Raw genomic sequence first — 24,492 nt, 5'->3', positions numbered from 1 at the left:
TGAAGATTTGATTTTATTAGAACTACAAAGAAACCAGTGGAAGTTTTGAAGTTTTAACAAGCTCACTTTACCTGTGAGTAAAAGTGGGTCACAAACACCAGAGACCAGTTAGAAGGCCATAGCAGGAAGACATGATGGCAGTTTCTGGAAACGGAGACAAAATGGACTGCTGTGTCATATTCCAGACATAAAGATAAGAGGATGTGTTGATGGATTCAGATGAGGGGTAAGGGGGAAAGAGGAATCTAGGATAATTCTCAGATTTTTAGCATCAGGAACTTTGTGGATGATGGTGCCACTTGCTAATATTAGGAAGACGGGCTGTGAGGCATAGATTTTGTTGAGAAAGCTAGTAGTTCAGGATTTTTCCAGAGTAAAAAGGACTTTTTTCCAGAGTAAAAGAAGACACTTAGCCATATGGGATGTCAAGAAGCTAGCTAGTTAGATAGATTAGATGATGATTCTAGAGAGATGTTGACCGAGATACAGATTTGAGATTCACGTGGCATATAAACGAGATTTAAAATCATGGTTCTGAAAAAAAAATTTTTTTTAATAAGATAAAATCATGGTTCTGGGTGAGATTCACTAGAAAGAGCATGTAAATAAAGGAAACAGTGGGCTTGGGACACCAAGACTTCCAGATAGGCAGCAACAGAATAGAGAAAGAAAGTGTTTCACAAAGAAGAGTTAAGACTGTGAAATTCTACTGAGAAATTAAGTAAGGTGAGAAAGAGAAATGATCACTGGATTTCACAAAGGGAAGTCATTGGCATCTTTTCTCAGAAAATCCTCAGAGGGGTACTGGAGCCAATGGAGTGGGTTATGGGGAGACTATGAAGTGAGAAAGTACAGAACAGTAACACAGACGGCACTTTCAAGGAGTTGTACTGGGAAAGGAAGGGCAAATGGGAAGATGTAACACCAAGGGAAAGTTAATAGTCTTTTGTTTGTTTTTTTCTTTTTATAGGCAATTGTCACCTACCAAAAGAAAGTGATTTATCCTCTCCAATTATTCCTCTACTAAAAATTTTATTCTCTCTTCCAATAGAGACACGACCTGCAAGTTATAGTCCTATGCATTAAGAAGGAAAGAGCTGCTAGAAAAATGCAATTTGTCTTCAAATATTAATTGTCATGGGTGTGTGAATTCTCCTGAGTTCCATAACCTTGTTACTACATTACTACATGTATATTCCTTTTCAATTCCTTCTTCAATTGTGAAATATTAACCATTCCAAGTGACTTTGAAAATCCATATATAAATTTACTATTTTAATGTTAGTAAGTTAATTATCTATTATCCTGGAAGCTAGATACGAGTGGAGTCACCGTATCATATACTTACGATACTGAGGGGAAAGATCAACTCTGATGAGGTTCATTACCATTATGAGGGGGACAAGGACCTCCAAGTTCCTTAGCCCCCACTGTATGCTTGGGTGATGTGAAATCTCCAAATGGCTTTTGGTGCTCTCCTGCAAATGATCCCCTTCTCTTGGGCCTCTGCTCTGACAGCCATCAGCCATGCTCCATGCAGTTTGACAGCCTGACATAACAGAGCAGAAATGCTGTGCTAAGAAAAACCAAACTTTAAACACACACATATAAAAGCACTTTGTGGAGACTTGCAAGGATATGTTTTCACAATCTTTCACTAAAAGAAATGTACCCTTCTTCTAGAGGTGGGGAAAAAGCAAAATGCCAAAGCATAATAAGACCAGTGAAGAGTATTCCTCACCAAAAAGTAGTTTGTTGTCATTGGGCTCTGGTTTAGTGGAAGATTCCTGTCCGTTGGTTATAAAAGAGAGTCACAAGTCCTAGACCCTTCGAAGGGCACCCAGTGTATTAGAGCATTAAACAGGTTCACACTTCCAGTGGAGATGGGCATGCCACAGCCAGAGAAACTCCATCTTGACAATATTGACTCTGAGGCCATGTTTCTCTTTCTGCTGTATAGATGGCGTCAATGCTGCAACTGGGCCCAACCCTGCTTCAGAAGAGGCTGCTCAAGTGTGTAAAGATGAAGGTATGAGACCACTTACTACATCGAAAACTCACAAACTCATGGAAGACCATTTAGATTTTGTTTTTGTGGGGAAATGAAGCAGTGAGCAAATCTATCTAATTCTCTTCAAGCACCTCTATTTCCAACACAATCAAATATCCTGGCCACTCTGTTTTATTCCGTATCTGCCCTTTCAGAATTTATATATACATTTACATTTGTTCCTCTGAAAAGTAACTCTTTATTAAGTGGGAAAAATAATCAAAGAAATTATGTTCAAAGAAGATTGCCTATTTGAAACACCAGAATTAGGCAGTTCTGCTGTTTACAGCTACTCATTAAGAATAAGTACAAAGGAGCGGCATTTGGAAACCACCTACTGGGGGCTCCATTATCCAGACATGGTAAGAGAGAAAATTTGCTGAAAGCATTCTATAGAAATAAATCTTTGGTGGGAGGATCATCCCTCATTCTATGAACAGTTACTATGAGAAAATGTTGCACACCCAGGTATCCCCAAGGAGAAGAAAAAAGTGAAGGAAAATCACATTTAAACTCTAGGGACAAATTTGAGGGAGAAATAGTGGGGACATTCATGTGCAGATGATACAGTTGAAAAAATTATCTGAAGGAAAATGTAATAGCCCTTTCTTTTCTCTCACCCTGATTAACTGTCCCCAAACAAAAAGGTAATATTATTTTATATCTGTCATTGGTAGCTATTAAAAGCCCCTCTATAGACTAGATTGTTGTATTTATACAAATGGGCATCTGCTAAACCCATGTAAGCTACTTGGAACTTTTAGATAAATATGCTGGATGCATTTGTTTTAGTTTGGAGTGATATGAAAATAGATCTATACTTGACATTGATACTTGCTATTCCTTGAACCACTATTTAGAAAATCAAAGTCATTTTACAATTTTAATACTCAGTTGTTTGCCTAATTCCTTTCATTTTATGTTGTCTGGTATATGGGTTTTCCTAAATAAGGTGTCTTGTGTCATGAGAGTAGTTGCTAACATTGTGAACTCTGGGGCTAGATGGTTGAAGCTTAAATCCTGTCTCTGCCGCTCAAAATCGATGTAACCTTTGACAAGTAACTAAAGGAATTAACAAATAATGACAAGTAATTAACCTCTTTATACTTTTGTTTTCTCCTCTGTGGAGTGAAAACAATAGTATCTATCTTGAAAAAATACCATATACTTGTCAATTGCTCAAACTTTTCACCTGGCATGTGTACAGATTGGACTCTCCAAAGACAGACTCTGTGATGGAGATTAGGAAACAAACATTTATTAGGGAGAGCTCTTGGAATCAACACCTATGAAAGAGAAAGAGTCAAAGCAGAACTGGGTAGAGAGGGAAGTTGAGCTGAAAGGCATTATCAACAGAAGCCACAGCTAGTCTGAGGATAACATGACCCTTCTGAGATGCCTCATCTGGGGTGAAAGAGTCAGCTGAGTAAGACCTTCCATTGATAAGTCACCCGATATTGGTTACCTTGGGAAGGGGGCATGGCCTTACATGAGGCAGAGGTTTTCCATTGAGGTAATCTTGATTACCTGAGATGAATGAGGGCTGCATGCACCTGAGAATAAATTCTTCATTTATTCTCATTATTATTATGAATAAGAATAAATTCTTCATTCCTGAAGGGGGAACTGTGTTACCCAACGAGCATATACCACACTGCCATTTTCAGTGGTTCTTTTTTTGATCATTGCCACTTTTTAAATGAATCCCTTAATTCTCCCCTTCATATTACTCAGACATGTGTTCTTACCTCTCTGGTTCTAAAGCCATTTTTTATATCTAAAAATGTAATAACATATATATCCACATAGGTTCTGATAAGAAACCCCGGGTTATCTTAGAGAGAGAAATAAACCTGACTCAGTCACACTGGAAAGACAGAAAGTGGTGTTCATCTTAGGCAACTAATTTTGGATATTCTAGTCATTTAGCTTGTGATAAAAAATTTTAATGTCATGAATTTGAATGGCAGAGTTTAGGAAACAGAGATTGTCTACTTTAAGTACTTCAAGCTGAGATTTTTTCCTGTTGAGCTGTTTGGTTTGGAGATATTACACCTTTGTAGAAACACTGTTTGTGATATTTCTTGATGCTTTTAGGATATCACACCATTAATTGCTCATGCCAGGATCAATTTCTCAAAATACTTTTACTTTTTTTTTTTTTTTTAACGTGAAACTTTTAGTGGTGGTGACTCCAACAAGTTCTGTCACGTATCACAAATGCAATTCCCTAGGAAGATTAAATGTGAAGTTTTAGGGATTTTACTGAAATAAACTGTTAATATCCATTAACCTTTTGATCTTGAGGAAACGTGTTTTCAAATCCACATTAACATGTAGTCCAGTTGCAATTAAAAATAGAACACAGAAGATAGGATTTTTGCCTCTTCCTTCTGAAATAGCATATACACGAGAACACTGTTTTTTTGATTATCAGTCAGTACAAAACTCAGACCAAGTGTCTAATGCATGTGGAACTGGCATCTTGACTGACATATACATAGCTTGGCACAAAAAAGAAATGAATTTGCCATTGAAATCCTCCCAAGACAGAGATCAAGTTGAGATTAGAAGGCAGGCACATGTGTTGAAGATTCATTTCAAGCATTCGCCATTATTAGCTTTTATGCAGAAATATAGCTCTTCCTTGGTGACACTTGGGCTATTTGTGAGCTCTGCAGTTTTAAGATCGCTTATAAAAAATGCTTGTTAAGGTCTCCAGTTTAAATGGCAGAATATTTTTGCTGACCAAAGGACCTGAAGGAGCCCTTGCTTTCTTGCCTTTGCTTCCAGACTTAGATCTTGACCCAGCATCTTCTTGGGTTTTAGAATCGCTGATATTATGGACTGACCTTCGCTCTCCTTCTCTCTCTCTCTCCCTCCAAAATAATTCCCCCAAATTTAGAGACTCGCCAGTTATTCCTCACTTTCCTTGTTGATTAGCTGGGTTTACATTTGTAACTTTCGTTCGCCCAGAAAATTAGTGTCTTCTAAACTGCGAGGACTGAGAACAAGCCAACAAAAAGTGAGCGGGCTGATGTCACATTGTTTGGGATAGGAGACTTTTAAAAAATTAAAATAGGTCCGTGAAAGTTGGATTTCAAGAGAAAGTGTCTTCTGGGGTGTCTTCCGTGCCAGAGATTTTGTTCAAATGTTCTAGACATATTTCCCACTGGGTACCGAGAATGGATGTTCATTGCCCATTTACTCCACATAACTGGGAACAATGCACGCTGCTAACAGAAGGAGGTACAACTGATTGGCTGTTGGATCAAGAGCTAGATTGTGCACTACAGACTGAAGGCACCTGTTCCCAATGACTCATTACAGACCTCGGGTGGGCAGGAGTTGAGTTGGGTGGCTGAAATGCGAGGAGGAGGAATGTTGATGAATAATTCATCCCCAGAGTGCGGGGATGCCAGGGATGCAGCAGCCAGGACTGAACTGAAATGCACTCCAAGGTAAAGCTGGTCTGAGAAAATATCTGTAGGTTCATAGGAGTTCTTAAGTTAGTTAAAAACAGACATGTACTTATCTCTCGAGGGAGTTCTTTCTCTACTGGTAAAAATATTCTGTTTATTTAATGGTGGTTTATACTTTAAATCCTTAAAAACAAACCTGAGATTACAAATGTTAAGGCTTATAAACCAACAAATGAGGAGGCATTCCGATGAAGGGGAGGATAAACACAGGAGTAAACTTTATGCCAGGAATATCAAGTGCTCTGGTTGAAACTTCTGCAGAGTTTTTATTTTTATTATTATTATCACTATTATTTAAGATATAGTTATTCTTAATTCAAGGAGAACTCTCTGTGCTAGTTGTCTCAACCCTCTTAATAGCTTATCCTTACTCACGGCCAAGGCCAAGGTACTTTCCCGGAGGGGGAAGAAAAAAGTGCTGTTTCAACACATCCCAATCCTCCTGTCTTATTATTTAATCAGTACCTAATTTGAATTTGAAGGTCAACTAGACCAAATCATATGCTCATTAATATTAAAAGAAAAATCAATGAATACTCAGGTGCGTGCACGCCCGAGCTTGTATTCCTTTGGAGCTCTGTAAGTCCCATCATGGGTGTTTGGGTGTTTATGAAGTGCGATATCACCTGGCGAAGGATTTCTTAACCCTTCATCTGGTGGCAGACACCCTCAAGGTCACAATTTCTGTAAAATGAGAGCAATGCTCGAACAGGAGTCAGCTCTGCAAGGAGAACAAAAGAGAAAGGATGAAGTTATGTATGAGGAAGTGGAGTCGGGTGTGTGCCAGAGATGACCATACATGTCCCCAGCCAGCGGTCCCTGGAAGCCTGGCCAAATGAGGTTGGTTCCCAATCCTTCTGGCCAAGTTATTCCTCCTGTCTAAATCATTGCAGGGAAAGAAAACATTGTACCACCCATGAAATTCCTCTTGGGCTTCTGCAGTCTAATTTTTTTCAGGCTTTTGTTCTATTCTTGGTGTTTGTCAGCCCCCTACCAAGGGTTCTGACATGGTGGGACAGAGCTGCCCCCTGTCTTGGATCTGCGTTGGTAGAGTTTCTGGATATACTGTAACACCTGAGTTATCACATGGATTTTAAGAGTCTGAAGTGTGGAATCAAAGTCATCGCCCTCTGGCAGCTCAGTGAAGGGGAAAGAACTAAGATGTATGGAGTGTCTCTGGCACTCAATGTTTTACATTTATGTACAATGTATTCTTCATTTCATGAAAGGGTAACCCAAGACTCATAAGCAAGAGAAAAATGTGTATCTGTGTAGTGGGGGAGAGGAAAACAACTTTATTACTATTTATTCCCAGCTGATATTGAAGTGGTATTTACATTTCGATAATCCCCTCCAAAGATAGCATTTTATTCTATTTTTAATATAACAACTATTTCTTTTTTCTGCCTATAAGAACAATACATTTTTATTGTAAACTATTTGAAAATGCAGGGAAACATAAAAGGGAAAAGCCTATGACCATTTTCCCTTTAAGAAATAAATTATGAAAAAATATTCCTCATTCTGATTTTTTAGTTAACAGTGCACCATGAATATTTTCCCGTGTCTTTAAATATTCCTCAAAGACATGATTTTTATTGGAGGCATAATATTTCATCATATGGTTGTCTGAGAATTTACACAGCCGGTATTCTAATGTTAGATTATTTTGTTATTTACAGTTTTCTCTCTATTATAAATAATAAGGAAATGCAGTGCATAGATTTTAAATAAATCTCTGTGTATTTCTATGATCAGTTCCTTAGAATAAATTCCTCATTTTTTTAAATTTACTTGGGAAAATGTTAACATATTTTTATTGCTTACATTTATTTTCTTATTTTAACAGTAATGGGTGTTTATTATATGCGAAAAAAACAAGCAAAATAGAAATGAAAAATATCATCCATAATCTCGATCCTAGAAACAAACATATATAATATGTGGATATATAAACTTTGTCTGTTTCTAGCTTGCTATGGATAGATAGATGGATACATAGATAGATGATAGATAGATAGATAGATAGATAGATTTTTAGAGCATCATTTATTGATTTCAGAGAGAGAGAGAGAGAGCTAGCACAAGCAGGAGGAGAAGGGGAGGGAGTGGGAGAGAGAGATCCCAAGCTGACTCTGTGCCGAGTCCAATGCAGGGCTTGATCTCATAACCCTGAGATCATGACTGAGCAGAAACCAAGAGCCAAATGCTCAACTGACTGAGCCACCCAGGTGTCTGAAACTGTCTTATAAATACAACGTAGATTGTGAAATTATTTCCATGTGTTTTGATAGTCTAACATTACTTAATTGTGCATCCCAATGAATGAATATTTATAAGTTACTTACCCTTCTTCATTTGAGTCATTTCTTCATTTTCAGCTTTAAATTCTGTTCTGGTCAGGAATATCCTTTAACTTAGTAAATGTTCATGATCATTTTTGTTAAAAAAAAAATGCAATATATGGAAATGCATGCAAATCTTTGTCTTTTCTACAATGAATAGAGTTTACTCCTCTTTTGATTCTTTAAATAATTGTATATTCATTGTAAAAAAAAATTCGAATCACCAAAGACAGTATATGGAATAGAATTTTTAAAACATAAGCTATCACAGCACCCTGAGATTACTAACATTCACATTTGGAGGGCAGTCCATCCTTTCGTGTATCATTTTCTGGATATAGGCACCCACACAAAATTTTACTTAAGTTGATCATATAATGTGTGATTTTAATACAACTTCCTCTTTTTTCTTGTTTGCTTACTTCCCACCTTCCAATAATTCAGTGAGTAAAATGTACTGATTAAGTATATTTAATTATACTTAAGTATAATTAAGTATATATAATTATATTGTTTTATCCCAACTTCTGAAGTCCAGACTCCAGCTCTACCATGACCTGTCTGACTTTGGGCAAGTTCTTTGTCTCTGCACCTCACTTCCCTCATTGAGAAACTAGGAATTATAATAACACATCCATCACAGAATACTAAACATTGAGTCAATCCATTTATACATGTCAGGAGAGCCTGATATACAGTGGGAGCTCAAACTTTTTATCCATGGTTAATATATATTTATAAACTTCTTTTATAAATATTGTATCACCTTCTACATACTTTTCTGAATCTGGTTTTGTTGTAGGCAGCAAAACTTTGTAGAAATCCCTCTGAGTCATTTTGTGTAGATCTAATTCATCCATCTTAAAGCTCCTGTGATATCCCATGGCTTGGAAGTACTATAATTTATTCAGCCATTCTTCTGTGATGAGGGAGCACTTTTTCCCCACTTTATTGCCATACAAACAATGCTATATAGATGTCGTTGCCCATATATCCTTATAAGCAGTGCTTTTATTTGTATGGGAAAGATTCCAAGAGTGTGAGTTCTTCCTTTGAGGAGTATGTGTTTTTAATAGATACTGCCAAAATGTTTTCCCAAAAGGCTGTAACAATTGGTATTTCCATTGGCAATTGTGATTTTCGTTGTTTTCTAATATTTGCCAGTTCAGTCGTTGGAAAATAATATCTCATTACTTTTAAAACGTCAGGATTTTTATTCCAAATTTGCAGGTAACTGTGGCTCCAAAAGTTTAAGAAACAGTTCTGGTTACCCCAAAGGTAGAACCAGAATTTGGAAACAAAGTCTGCTTAAACCCAAAGCCCATGTTTTGTCCATGACACCATGCTTCTTCCCACATCATGCATTTGGAGCCAGAGATATTCCTTGCCTGAGTGAGGTGGGATGCAGATAGGTCCAGAGTAGTCAGCAGCATACGAAAGACCCAAACAAGGTGAGTAGGACAGTGAGCTTGAGGCAAAAGCAAGGGGAGTTTGGAGCCTACTTACTTGGTCCACATTGCAACCGGTCCTATGATGAAATGTGTTCATAGAAATCTCCCATCTACCCCACCAGATATAAAGTCCAAACTCCTTTGTATAATATTTATGATCTTACCATATAGTCTGGCTCTATATCTGCACATATCCCACTGTGTAACCCAACTCACATGTGTGCGGTTTCCCAAACCCCACTACTGTACAAAGTTCTACCTTGGTTCTTTCACATCTGTTTTCTTTAAGATTCAAAGATTCATTTCCAATATCTTATCTGTTCAGGAGTCATTTACTCCATCATTCCCTTCCTCCCTTTCTCTCCTTCCTTCTTTCCATCAACAATCATCTGAGCAAATATTTTTATAACAAGAATTATATTAGATGATGCAGCGGAAGGACATGCACATTTTCCCCTTTCTTGATTTCTCCCCTCCTCGTTGCATTTCATTCCACACAATGGTGAACTGTCCTTTCTAGTTTCTTCTCAATTTGTTTGTAAAACTTCAAAACTTACTGTCACTTTGTATCAATATTAGTTATATACAGGGCTTCTCTAACTCACTAGAATGTCAATATCTGAAAAACAGGTAACCCAGTCTCATTCATTTGCATGTCCTGTTCCAAGCCCAACACAGTGACTTGTGCACAGTAGATCCTCAACATTGGATATACACAGCATATGGTAGAAAATGAGCCACTTATAACTGTCCTAATATCATGGCCATTTTGCCAAAATATTTATTACTATTATTAATGGTCCTAATAGAGGGAATTCCCTTTCATAATTCTCCTCTTTCAGAAATGAATTTTCCCCAAAATGTCATGCTAGAAAAACACAAAGGTAAATTCAAAGCAGAGACTTCCCTGTTTTTTCACTTTCATTTGGACAGTTCTCCCCTATCAGAGAACAAAATAAATTCCTTCTAAATGGTAAATGTATATAGATTATTTGCTATGGTTAAAGCTCATTATTTATGCTTAATTTATGATAAAGCTTTTCCAATAAGCTTTTCTAATGTTTTGATTAAATATGCTTTAAATTGGATTAAATGGGTGAAAGTAGATAAAATCATTTATCTTCTTTTTAGTATTAAAAGTATATTTTATCTACTGCAGTTTAAAATATTCTCAGGTGGCTATTGGAAGTCAAGTAGCAGTTGTCTTACAATTATATTTTCATATATATATGATTTTTCTTTCAAATCAAGTGTGACTGTAATTATATATTGGTAACATTCAGTTTAGTTCTATGATGTCTTGGGAAGCATTTCTAAAAATCTGATGAGTGAGACTTGGAAACAAAATCATCAATTAGGATATAGGGATTATTTGAATGGGGTTGCAACCCCTTTCCCCAACACACAATACTGGACCTAAATTTAAGTCCAAATAGGTCTAAGTTAGTATGAGCATCCTGAGGTCCATTTTCAGATTCACAGCCCTAAAATTTTGTGTTTTTTGGTGCAAGTAATGCAAAAATTAATTTTGAAGATACGTACTTTGGCCACTGCATGAATGTGACTACCCTGAACAACAGAGATCTGACAGTGGTTCATGTGCAATGGGACGTGATCATATTCTAAGTGAGCAAAGACACTAGAGAAAGGTTATATTAAAGAATTTACTCCACATTCACAAGCAACATCATGGGGCTCTTGCTCAGACATTCACATGTTTAAATTTTATAGTATTCATCAGGATGTTAATCAGTATTCTTATAAAAAGACTTCTATAGCCAAAATGTTTGAAACTACAAGGTTAGACAAAGTTGAGTAGTTTCTACAGATTTCTCTGCTTTCTCAGTTGTCTCAACATCCTCACAGGCACTGAGAAGGTCTGGTGAAGTGGAAGCATATGGCATTTCCCACAATAATTCACCAAATCTCATTAAAAAACGTTTGCTTCTCACTCATTTATAGGTAGACTATTTTTAAATCCAACAAAACATAGTTTGGGAAACAAGTCCACATTCTATCCAAACGAGTTAAGGAACATAAAGTTTTGATTTCAATAAATCATACTCACTATTATAAGACAAAGTAAGCAATGATGGAATTACTTTTTAAAAAATGAGGTCTGCGTTTCTTAAATTTGTGGTAGTACAGTGTTACTGAGGAAACGTTCTCCCAAGTTTCAGAAAAGGATGTAGCCTATCATAGTTTTTGACAATAGATATTTTCATGAGCAGAAATATGTTGTCCTGCCTCATTCCTAATGATTCTTATTGTCATCTATTTCTTTCCACCACGGTTCCCGGGGGGTATATTTATTGCAAGAGACAGAGCGAGTCAGAGGGAAAGACAGAGAGTGTCTCAGAACTGCTGCATTCCTTAACAAAAAGAAAGTAATAATTGGCGAGCTAGTGGTAGAGACTGGAAGGTATTTTAATCAAGTACAAAGACAAGGTTTCCTAACAAGCATCGTTGGCATTTACTGAAAAGTTTGTCTTTTTATTTCATTTGGAAATTTGCCCTGACATTTTTTGCCAGATGTGTTAAATTAAAGTAGAAAGACAGGCAGAAGGGACAGTAACACTCATATACACATGTGCATACACAAAACAACACATGTACACACATATGCACACACACATATCGTGTGCACACACTGTGTTTTGAGACCCAAATAAATCTGTATGGGACAGCCTTTCTCCCAGCTTGATCTATGATTTAGGATGTTACCGTGATAGTGGCAGACTCATCGAAGTCTTTCAAAAACTATTAAACACCTTCAGTTTACCAACTATCCCTAAATGTTGTCTATGCCAACAGTGGTATGAGAATCAGTTCTAAATATTCCCTCCATATTTACTTCTGTTGAAGTAGCCCTTCGGTTGACTTCTGTTGACCTCTTCCTCAGAGTAGACAGTTACGGACTTGAGACCACTCTAAGGGGTCTCTGGATCCCTCTTTTCAATTTCTCGGGGAAAAGCAACCATATTTTCTCATCCTGCAACTTCCTGCTTTTTGTTTTCTGCTTTCTGAGACTTCCTTCCAACCAGAAGTCCTGGTGTAGACTAGTCTAGAGAACTTGTATCTACAGCTACTCATGTGTTACCTACTATCAATATTTCCCAGGATCAATGGGAAGACAGGAGTTGCTGAAGCAAACCTTTGCACACATAGGCCTTCCTCTTCTTGACAACATTTTTTGTCCACGGTCTGAGCCCCTCCTCATTTCCTCTCTAGCACTTCTCCCAAGGTTTAGCCAAAAGAACTTAGCAGACTCTGCCCCCACTTTATTCCGTGAAACATCAATTTTTCTATCTTTAATTCCTTTCCCCTCCTCCTACCTAATGGGTCTCCTCTTTGAACCATACTTTCAACTCTGCAATCTCTCTTCTTCATCAAGTGTAAGGAAACCAGGAATTTACTTGTGGTCCATAAGGTGACCATATGCCCTGGTTGTTTTGTTTTGTTTTGTTTTGTTTTAAGTACAATTACAACTGCAAAGATTTTATCTTCTTATCAGACCACATAATATGATTTCTGGTAGGAAAATAATAAAAGGAAAAAAAAATCTTCCTGAGCATAAGCTATCACCCCCTTGGGAAACTGGATTTGACTGTTGTTTCCACAAGTTTTCTGCTAGTTTTTCAAGAGGGAAAAAATGGAGGTGAGATGTAAAAAATAATAGTTATATGCTTCCCCCTCCCCCTCAAAATATCTTTGCTTTCATGTCATGTCATCTTTGCTAATTTTTCCTTTATTTTGAAAACGCTTTCAGATGAATAAAGAAATTGTGTGTCCTAAGAGCTTTGCGCAGAGATCCTAACTAGGTAGATTTGAATAAATGGCAGTCAGAAAAATATAATGCCCAAACGTCATCATCTCTCTTAACTCTTTCAGTGACTCTTTTAGATGGACTATGAGTTAGGTAATGCTAGCTGCTGTAACACAAACGTCAGGAGAAATGTGTTTTCTCACGTCCAAAAAGTCCACAGTGGAAGGCAGGGTTCCAAGCTGTCATTCAGGGACTCAAGCTGATGGAGGCTTGTGAGTTCCAGCCTGCAGCCCCCTAGGTTGTCCCGAGTCTTGACATCCAGTCAGCAACTGAAGAGGAGAGAAAAAGGTTTGCACACAGCAGGGTTTTTTTTTATGGCGGGACTGAAGAGTAGCACCCAGCACTTCTGCCCACTTTCTGTTGACCAGAACTCAGTCACCTGGCCCCGCCTGGCTACAGGACAGATCTTCCTGAGTCCTTCAGGCTTCTCCTTCCCACGTGACTAAAATGAGGGAAATGGATTTGTTGAACCCAGTATCTCCTAGAGATGAGTGGTATTATTATTATTACAGTCATTGTCATTATTATTTTTATTTTATGTCCCTGATTTTGTAAATGAGGCAACCAAGGGGCAGAGGGAGAAGGAGAGAGAGAATTCTCAAGCAAACTTCCTGCTGAGCATAGAGCCAGGATCCTGAGATCACAACCGCAGCCACAATCAAGAGTCAGATGCGCAACTGACTGCGCCACCTGGTTTCTGCTACACCAACAGCAAGACAGAAGAAAGAGAAATTAAGGAGTCAATCCCATTTACAATTGCATCCAAAACCATAAGATACCTAGGAATAAACCTAACCAAAGAGACACAGAATCTATACTCAGAAAACTATAAAGTACTCATGAAAGAAATTGAGGAAGACACAAAGAAATGGAAAAATGTTCCATGCTCCTGGATTGGAAGAATAAATATTGTGAAAATGTCTATGCTACCTAAAGCAATCTACATATTTAATGCAATCCCTATCAAAGTACCATCCATCTTTTTCAAAGAAATGGAACAAATAATGCTAAAATTTATATGGAACCAGAAAGACAGTAATGCCCAGTTCTAAATAATAATATATTGGGATTTTTGTGTGCCATATTAAAGTTGGATCATGCTATAATTTTTATTCATTTTTTGTATCTTTCCTTATTCCATAATCACACTTAAAGTGGTTCCCTCAAAACGGACACCTGTCATGAACAACAGGGTCTTTGCATGTGCTAATAAATGAGCAGATAGCTCGACAGAGGCTCAAACAGAACTCTGATTCACGAGTTTGCTTATTGGTTTTCCTGTTGGCAGATATCTTCTTATATTTGGTCTTGGAATTCAATATTTGTGTTATATAGACAGCTGGTTTTAATGAGTCTAAGGTCAAGTGTATATATTTGAACCCTCTGTGAGTCAGCTAAGCTATATAGATAAAAATAAAATGGTCATAATCATATATGATACTTGAATGTGATCTTATTTCTCAAGTCAAGTAAAAGGTGACGGCTCCTGAGGCTTACTTCCATTACCAGACAAAGCAAAATAAACAGATTACAGCCCACTCTGTCTTGAATTCCTGTAATACCTGTGTGCTTCCATCAAGGTAATAAAGGAAAAAAAGTAAAAAGTGAAAAAAGTAACTGTAAGATGCACCATGACAAATTCTCCTTGTCCCTCCATTTTTGTCTCACAGAACCTTCTCTCCTCTCACTATGCTTCATGCTCATTGTGGCTTTCCCTGGTCATCTTTTTAGGGGGAACCTTTCTCTACTAAAGCTTTATTCCAAGCCCCTCTTATCACTTCATTATTCCTACTGCTATTTGTAACTTTGTAAACCTCTTTGTCCATCTCCCTCCACTGTAACTTAAATTTCATGGGGTAAAGGACCAGGTCTGTGTTGTTGATCATTTTATCCCTGATTAGTACACAGTCTGGCCTAGAGAAAGTACCAAGTGGCAGTTAAAAAGCGTGGGTGTTGGGGGCTTGGGGCTCATTCTGCTGGGCACTTGGCTCTTGATTTCTTCTCAGGTTATGGTCATGGTCTCAGTCAGGGTCGTGGCATTGAGTCGTGCATCGGGCTCTGCACTCAGCATAGAGTCTGCTTGTCCTTCTCCCTCTGCTCCCCCCCACCACCATTTCTCTGTCAAATGAATGGATAAAATCTTTTTAAAACATGAGGCTTTAAAATATATGGGTGTTTTTATCACCATTAAAAGATACTTATTGGGTTTTAACTTTCTAAGACTTTCTGCAATATAAAGAAGAAAATACGGTTCTTGCCCTTTAAAGAAGTTATAATCTAGACAGAAAAAGGAGATATGTAGTTACATAGGCAGTATCAGCGAGAACAGTAATAGTAGCAGCTAATATTTATCTAACCCTTGTTATACACCAGGTGCTATTCTAAGAACTTTACATGTTTTCATTCATTCCACTCTCACCCAAGATATAAATGCAGCTGTCATTGCATTGGGAAGATAAGGAAAGAGAAGCATGGTGTGGGGAGGTAAGTGGTCTGAGGCCACATAGTTAGCATCTAAGACAGCTGATCAATGAGAGAAAGCATGACAAGTACCAAGGAAGGATTACACTGAAACATATTATAGGAGCTGGGAGTCAAGGAGCATCTCTAGCTTGGGATTATCTGTGAAATGAGGATAGAGAATATGGCATTTGAGCTGGGATCTGAAAGATGTACAAAGGTAATAAATTAGAAAGAAGCTATTCTTATTGAGAAGAGCATCTATGAAAGAGTGGGAGTTGGACATCAGACAACCTATTTTAGGTACGATGAATAGGTCCACATGGTATCATGATAGATCCATCCATCCACTCATTAATTAGTCACTAAATGAGAGCCCTGAATTTCACACTAAGAAGTTTGGGTCAAATCAATATAAAGCAAAAATTTTCAACTATTAAATATTGTTGGGTTCTAAATAGTTTTTTAGTGTGGTGGTTGTTACAAATTTATCATTCTCTTTCTTCCTCTAATTCCTTCTCAGAACATCCTCTCTGATTATCCCTAATTAGACTCTTCTTCTCCTCAGCTATCCCTATTAACATTTGCAGGTGCTTCTCTATAAGCCCAATTAGAATTTCTAGTTTCTGATAGACCATCCTCTGGCAAGATGCAGTTTCCCATCTTCATAACTTTAGTCTTCACATGAACATGTCTTTAGTTATTTGTCTAACTCAAGCTAATACTAAGTTCTCTAGAACAATGCTGTCCCACAGAGATAAATATGAGCCACATATATAATTTTACATTTTTTTAGTAGCTACATTAAGGAATAAAAAAACAAAAGGTGAAAATTGTTTTAATAATATATTTTACAGGGCACCTGGGAAGCTCAGTTGGTTAAGCATCTGCCTTCAGCTCAGGTCATGATTCCAGAGTGCCAGGATCAAGTCCCACTGTGGGCTCCCTTGCTCAGCGGGGAGTGCTTGTCCCTTTCCCTCTGCCCCCACCATGCATGTACACTCTCTCTCTCAAATAAATAAAGCCTCAAAAAATTATAAGAAAAATATATTTCATTTAACAATTATATCCAACATACAATAATTTCATGTGAAGTTGAAATAAAAATTAATAATGATATATTCTGCATTTTTTTGTACTGAGTCTGTATGACTCAGTTACATGTTTTGCATTTACAGAACATGTCATTCAGATTTGCCACCTTGCGAGGACTCACTGGCCACATGCGGCTGGTGGCTAATGTACCGGACAGTGTCTAGAATTAGCTTTTGAGGAAATAGGTTGCAGTGATGGCTGCAGTGATGGCTCCTCACTTTAGTCTTGAAGTGTGATTCTTTTTTTTTTTTCTTTTAAGATTTCACATGTAGGCAGAGAGGCAGGCAGAGGGAGAGGGGGAAGCAGGCTCCCCACTGAGCGCAGAGCCCGATGCAGGTCTTGATCCCAGGACCCTGAGATCATGACCTGAGCCGAAGGCAGAGGCTTAACCCACTGAGCCACCCAGGAGCCCCTTGAAGCTTGATTCCTTAAGAGCTCTTGCCTGCAGGATTTATTACAAGCAGCTGTGATATGACCCGGGCCTTTCTTGACACTCGAGCAAGTTTTTTGTTTTCATTCTGTTTTGTTTTGTTTGATTTTTTATTTTTCTGGGTATATGTGAAGCTTCAAGGAGGTTCGGATTTTTAGCAGTAAGATTCAGTATATCCGCTGTTAAAAAGGAAGTGTCTGAAATGGCTCTCCCAGCTTCACTGTTGATCTGCCTCTCACAGACTCAGCCCCTCTCGGAGATGTGTCCTTCCTCCCCAGGTATGAGGTGCTTGCTCTCCCTGCAATGGAAAATCTGTGGGTGGTCCATCTGAGGATACTTATTTTTAAAATCCTCCTCTGAGTGCAAGCTGACTTAGCTACAGAGGAGACATGCAAGCAGATGGGGCTTTGGTTCACAAATGCAGTAGGTTTTAGTGGCGGTTCTTAAGTAGTGGTCTGGAGCCGCAGGACCAGCATCACCTGGGATGTTCTTAGAAAAGCAATCTCTCAAGCCTCACCCCAGACCTACACCATCAGATGCCCTGGGAGAGGCAACCAGCATCCTGTGCGTTAAAAATCCCTCCGGGGGATCCTAGGGCACGCTAATACTTAAGAACTGCTGTGGTTAAGGAAAAAATAAGTTGAAGGCAAAGTATGGGGAAGCAGTGAATGTTTGATATTTGAAAAGGGGAAAAAAAAAAAAAACCCAAACATTATTTTCACTCTTCCAGTAAGATTCACTGCAGGATCTATTGACTTGGCCAGCCTTCCTAGCGCAATTAAAATTCACTTTCCCAAGCAACCGTATGAATGAATTTCGCCAACGTAATATGGAGCAAAGGAAACCAGACAGAGAAGAGCATGTATTGTGTACCATTCCATTTATATAAAGTCTGAAAACAGGGACAACAGATAAATGCCGTCGCAAGTCAGAGTGGTGATTTGGGGAGGGGGAGGGGTATGGTTGAAAGGGGGGATGAGCTGAGCTGCCAGGAAGCTGCGTCTGTTGTGTTTCTTGAGCTGGTGCTGGTTACACGAGGATGTTCCATTTGTGACAGTATGGCAAGCTGTGTACTTCATGAATGTTGCACTTTTCTTTATTTATCTTCAATGAAAAGTTGACAATTCCAGGGTTTTTTTCCTCAAAAATCATGAACCTTTTTTGGAAGTGTTCTATGATGGAAACGGCATGCACTGTAATTCAGCATCCCCCTCCCCAGTTGTACCTCCTAAATAACAGAGGTTTCTCCTTGAAGTGACCTGTTTTGTACTTGTCTGAGCTTGAGGAGAAATGTAAGCTGCCCTAAGGCTCTCCTGCATCCCCCGTTTCATTAAGGCCCTTCCCCAACTGTTGGTTTCTGTCAGTGTCAACCTCTTCTTATTCTCAGCTGACATCAGACACATTTGATTATTTTTTTAATTGACTTATTTATGTACTTGAAAGAGAGAGTAGAGGGAGGGGCAGAGGGGAAGAATCTCAAGCGGACTCCCCGCTGAGCGCAGAGCCCCACACAAGGCTCCATCTCATGACCATGAAATCATGACCTGAGCTGAAAACAAGAGTCAGATGCTTAACCCACTGAGCCACCCAGGTGCCCCCAGACCCCTCTGATTATTAAGTCATTACAGCAAGCGGACCTCAAGCAGGATCCTTCCAAGAAGATCAAGAAGAGCATTTTTAGAAGTCCCCGAAGGAAGAAGTTTCAAGTCCCAAAAGGATGACTTGCTTCTGTGGGAACGATGAGTGACAGAGTGGTTATTCTGGAACAGATGTCCCCTTACATCTCACAACACAGAGAGCCATCGGGCCACTAGCTGCAGCTACTCATTCGGTCACCTCTATCAGATGGGTCTTCCTCACGAGTGATGTAAGGAACAGTAGAACCCAAGTGTGAGCACAGCAGAGGGGCCAGGGTTGTGACACTGGCCTTAGTATGACGCAGTGTTCCAGACAGACATACTACTAATCTGACATTGGCTCTGATTCTGTTTGCAAGTGGTGTTTTATCAAGTAAGGCCTCAAAACAAGAAGTGACCACAGATGTGTGTTGGAGGGTTATTCAGTCCTTACACTGTAGATCTTTTGGTCTATAACAATAAAGCTACCTCTCATTGTTTCCCACCAATATAAGAACATCAGAGACTGTTGGTTAGTAACCTGGTCTCACTACCATTTTTGAAAACTATCACGATAGTTCTGTGGTATAAGCAGAACTAGTCATCTGCCAGTTCCCTCTAGGCCTGCTTCAGATGCTTCTAAAATGCAAACATATTTCCATGGTGTTTGGCAAGTCATGAATTAACTCCCCTCTTTGCTATCCTGTTATCAGGGACCCACCACCAGGCTCCAGGACCCTGCCCCAGTGGATATGTCCATTCTGATTAGCGGAGCCCAATGCCAGTTATTGTTCTGGATATCACCCCAGATTCCCTTAACATGACTTTATCTGTGCCATCCAAACTGTGACTCCTTGATACAGTTGAAGGATCAGTGAAAATTAACTCCAGAGAATTAGGATGGGGAAAGGGAACCTAACATTTAGGGAAGATTCCATTTTCCACATCCCTTTTGAGACTTAATTCTGAGGGGTAACAGGAGTATCAACTTGAATAGCTCACATTCAAAATTGAGGGGTGCCTGGCTGGCTCAGTTAGTGGAGCGTGTGACTCTTGATCTCAGGGTTGTAGGTATAAGCTCCACGTTGGATGTAGACTACTTAAAACCTTAAAAAAAAAAAAAAAAAAAGTTAAATAAGTCACCGAAACACAGAAATGCACATGTCAGTGTTATGGAGGGAATGCTTGTGTCTTCCCCAAATAGAAATATCCAATGGGGAGTCCTAGCCCCCAGCATGATGGTATTTGGAGATGGGGGCCTTTGGAAGACAACTGAGTTTAGAGTAGGTCTCCAGGGTGGAGCCCTCAGTGGCCTTTTTAAGAAAAGGAAGAAAGAGAGATCTCTGAGTTTCCATTTGCACACATGCTGGTCCACGTGAGAACAGAGTTAAGAAGGCAGCCTGCTGCAAAGCGGGAAGAGTGCCCCCATCTGAGACGAAATCAGTTAGTATACCTTGATCTTGGACTTCTAGCCTCCAGAGATAGAAACAAATTTCTGTTGTTTAGGCCACTCAGTCTCTGGTGTTTTGTTATGGCAACCCAAGAAGACTAATATAGTTGGTCATTACATTAGAAAAATCTATTAAAATTATTTTTAGAACTCACAGTTAAATCTAATGTAAAACAGTAGTAGAATTAAAGTAAATTATTATATTATTTATTTCTTCCTGGAAATAAAAAAGAACACTTTTGAGTAAATCCTTAGTATACTTCCCAAGACCTCTTAAAATCACATTTTGCAGTATTTTGTTTTAACACATTTTTCTCAGTTTATGAGGCAAAACATTGCCTTCATCATACCAATGCCTCTATACACCCCATTTCCTGTAATACCAGATGTCACCTGATTTTTCCCCCACCAGGGTCATATCAGAAAATGAAATTTACTGAACTTGTTTTATTCTGCATGACCAGGCTGTTCCCCTCTTTAACTTTCTCTAAGTTTCTTGGTTCAGTATTTTTCAATCTGTGTACAAGGTTCATGGGGGTGCTGTACGTTTGAAATGCCTATAAAGGTGAGTGTTTTTAAAAAATGGATCTAAAAGAATGCCATACTTCTAAAAGTAGTGTTTGTAAAAAGCACTTTAGAGATGTTTGGTGTATCTGTACATGTTAAAATTAGATAATGAACTTGCAAGAACTACAAAGGGAGTGAGGCCCAACTCTCCCAAGTTCTGCAGAAGCGACACACACTGGGGTTACTGTTATTGGAAGGAAAGTCAGCGAGGAAGTAAACCGCTTCAGCAACCCCAAGGACTGGGTCCTCTGGAGGCAACACCAGCTCAAGCAGTTCCTCCAGGTTCTCAGTAATTCCTCAAATAGCTGTCTACTCAAGGAGCATCAAAAGCTTACTACCTTCTTTCCCTTTTCTACTCTTCTAAAGCCACTAGATTACTCATTATGCTTCTTTGTTCTACCCTGTCATCAGCTTGTGTTTCCTCCCTTCTCTTTCAGTGAATCTCTGCCTTTAAACCACTCAAGGCTTTGAAACTTGGCCTATTTTAACCATCAAATGCTCCCAGATTAATACATTCCTAAAGAACTAACAGATTCCTCTCAGCATAATCTAATATTAATTCTCTCGTGGAAGGTGGAGGTGTCCTATCAGACCACCCTTAGGTCTATTGGCCAACCCACAGATGACCACCCAGGGCCAGTCCCTCACCAATCATCTGTGACCCAGCTTTTAGAATTATATGGTGCCAGGCATGGCAACTTCTTTTCCCATCTTTCCCTAGTCAGGGGGCAGACACTTTCCCCCATCATTCCCTAATTAAAGGCAGCATGGCACAAGAAGGCTGTAAATCAGAATGAGGTAAACATTCACATTTTTGCTGCTGAGTAGTAGGAGACAGGTTAATGACTAGCTTGGCTGTCTTGGCTTGGAGTCTCCAAAAGCAAAATTCTCAGACGAGGATATGGGGGCAAATGGTTTATTTGAGAGGTGGTTCCAGGAAGCACAGTAAGGAATGGAGGGAGAGAACAGCCAAAAGAGGGTACATGAATGACAGGAACTGGGACTCTATTTCTCTAAAAAGTATAGAGCACATTCAGAATTGTCTCCCAAAGAGTTAAGGAATCAGGTCATATCTCCTGAATCCTTTGGGGAGTCTCTAGCTGGGTATTATCTGTTGGATACTTCTGGTTCATCCAAGGAAAAATGCCCTCAGAGTCTCAGAAAGGAACCCATCTCCTGAAACCATTTGCTGTGATCTCAGGAGGAGCCCAGTGCAATATTGGTGGGGCATTTTCCACCACGAGGCTTAGATAGAGAGAGATCTAAACTCTCTAGACCTCAGAGGTGGGCGTGGGCTGGGAAGATATAAGAGAAAGAAGAGTGGAGTGAATCCAGTATTGGGATACCCAATAGCACAACAACATAGGATTATTTAGAATGGCAGGAAATTGGATTAATTTGAACATCCAATAATAGACACAATGGTAAACTAGTTTGTGGTAGGTCTACAGAGTGAACCACTCTGAGGCCATTCATACTATAGTATTGTATTCAGTAGCCTAGTGGAACACTGAAGAAAAAAATAACTGAGAAAAGTAAATACATCCATTTTCATTTGGATGGGTTTGTGGGTCCTTCTAGATAAGAGGAGCAAGTAAGTGCTAAGGAGAATTCATCCAGGTCTTTGAAGTTCCCATGAAATGGATAACTCCCGTGAAAGGTTCAAATGCTTATGTTAGTTTCTAAATACATCCCTTTACATCACTTGGGCAATAAGACTCGAATAAAGACTGCTCCAAAAGGGTGAGTTTTGACTCAGTCCATTAGGAACGTAGGAAATTCCTCTGGCTCTCAGCAGTGTTGCATCCCCGGCATCCCAGCCACACTCCCCAAGCATCGGGCTAAAAAGAACCTGAGCCCAGAAGTTGAAGCATTTATGAATCTGGGGATAGACTCTGTCTACTGCCTCAGCTTCTCCACAAAATAAAACAACTGAGAAGTAAAGGCCAGTCTGTGACTCTGCCCAGAGTTAGGTTCCAGAAAGCCTTTATCACTTCTCCAAAAGGAATGTTCTTTCAAAGACTTTCCATTATCAGGTTGAATTAAAAAGTATAAATAAAACACTCCCTGATTTATAGATGAACATTTTAATAGAATTACAAGTCAGTGTCTACCTAGAACCATAGCTACTCTTCATGCCTGTGGTTTGGTCAGATTTTTTTTTAAAAAGAAGAGGGGGGCTGTCAAGAAATCCGGCTGTGCAAGGCTTAGCAAGAAAGAGGGAGGCAAAATCAGAAAGGGATCAGAAGGATGGGGGTCAAGGATAGCAGGTCACAGACAACTGGAAACAAGAACAGATTTGCCTTTGTTTACATTGCCAAGGGGGAAAAATTAACTTGATGGAAAAGGGTAATTAAGCATTTCTTTTTCCATCATGGTCCAGCCTGGCTTCATATCCAGCTGTTCTATTAGACACTGTGATGACTCTTCGTCAAGTCACAGAGTTAACGATGGCCAGTGTGGCACCGATGTCACACAGCAATACTTCCCCCCCCTCCATTAACCTTTATTTTATTAATAGTAAAAATCTCAGAGTGAGAAGAGTCCAACTCAGGTAGGCAGATAACGAGGGAAGCCTGAATGTTTTCAAATCAGCAGATTAGCCTTGAAAGGTACTGAGAGAGATTATCTAGCTCAACACCCTCAGTTCCTAGGTGTAGAAACTGAGACATTGTAAGGTGAATGGGTTTTCCTAGAGTTACGAAGCTTGATATTGTGAATCTAGGATCACAACCCCAAGCGAGCGTCCATCCATCATGATTGACCCTCTTATTTGCTTGTATTTTCAGTAACAACCTGTAGAAAAATAACCCCTCCCATGTAGGAATTAGCTGGTTAACACAAGTTACTGTTTGGAATCTGGTGTGTGTTTTCTAATTGAAACAAAGTTAGTGGTACATGGTGGTAGTTTTCCCAGCCCTGCCTCAGAGACGGTTAGTAGCTGCAGTCGAGAACTTTGGGAATAATTGGCCCCATTTTAATGGGGGTTAATGATTGCACAATGAAGACAAATGACCGACCACAGCTCAGTCTGGCCTCCCAATGCTCAGGGCAATGTCCTGTCCTATGGACCTGGTAACTTTACAGGTAAATATAGATCAGCCTTGTATGTCCAGCTGCACTGGGACCGAGCACAGTTTAGATCATTGCCATCTGAATACTCTAGGAAAGTATTGCAGGATACATGTCTCCTATGTAGAGGAATAGTCCCTGCAAAGCTGCAATGAGACCATAATCAGCTGTGGAGATGCTAGTTTATGGTGGATAAACATACTGTTCAGATGGAGGAAAAACTACTTTATTCTAATTGCTTCACATAATAAACCAGCGATTCAAATGAACAGGCCAGGATAAATGTTTTGCTTGGTATAATCGAATCAGTTTACAAGAACCAGAGGAAATCCAGGTGATTGTGGTTTCTGTGCAAGGTAAGAGACTCACGGGTGCATGTTTACAGGCTACAGAGCAAATATTTCAGGCATAGGTGTTTGTACGTAACACTTATTTTGTTCAGACCCCTTGGAACTTTTATACCAAAGTGACCACCTACCGCAACTCTCCCTAGTAGTCAGGGATTACCTTTCTTACTAGATGGATTTTGTACATCCTCTGACTTGAAAATATTTTCAAAGGCAGTTAATCATCTGTTCGGTTTTATACTTTATAGATATTTCAGATTTTGGTCCAAAATGTTGTTTACCAGCTGGATTGTCCTCTTCA

At 39.2% G+C, this 24,492-nt stretch overlaps 1 protein-coding gene across 1 annotated transcript in view; it reads left to right on the top strand.

Annotated features, from left to right (window-relative positions):
• MACROD2 (mono-ADP ribosylhydrolase 2) overlaps positions 1–24,492 on the top strand; it is a 1,944,634-nt gene that overhangs the window by 1,842,625 nt on the left and 77,517 nt on the right. Inside the window, exon 13 of the mRNA XM_082743694.1 lies at positions 1,961–2,029. Within this exon, the coding sequence (XP_082599820.1) occupies positions 1,961–2,029 (69 nt within the window). The remainder of the gene's footprint in view (positions 1–1,960; positions 2,030–24,492) is intronic.

This window comes from Mustela nivalis, assembly GCF_964662115.1.
Source record: "Mustela nivalis genome assembly, chromosome: 8".
Taxonomy (NCBI): Eukaryota; Metazoa; Chordata; class Mammalia; order Carnivora; family Mustelidae; genus Mustela; species Mustela nivalis.
The sequence above is the reverse complement of the archived record's forward strand: the minus strand, read 5'-3'. Positions and strand labels throughout refer to the sequence as shown.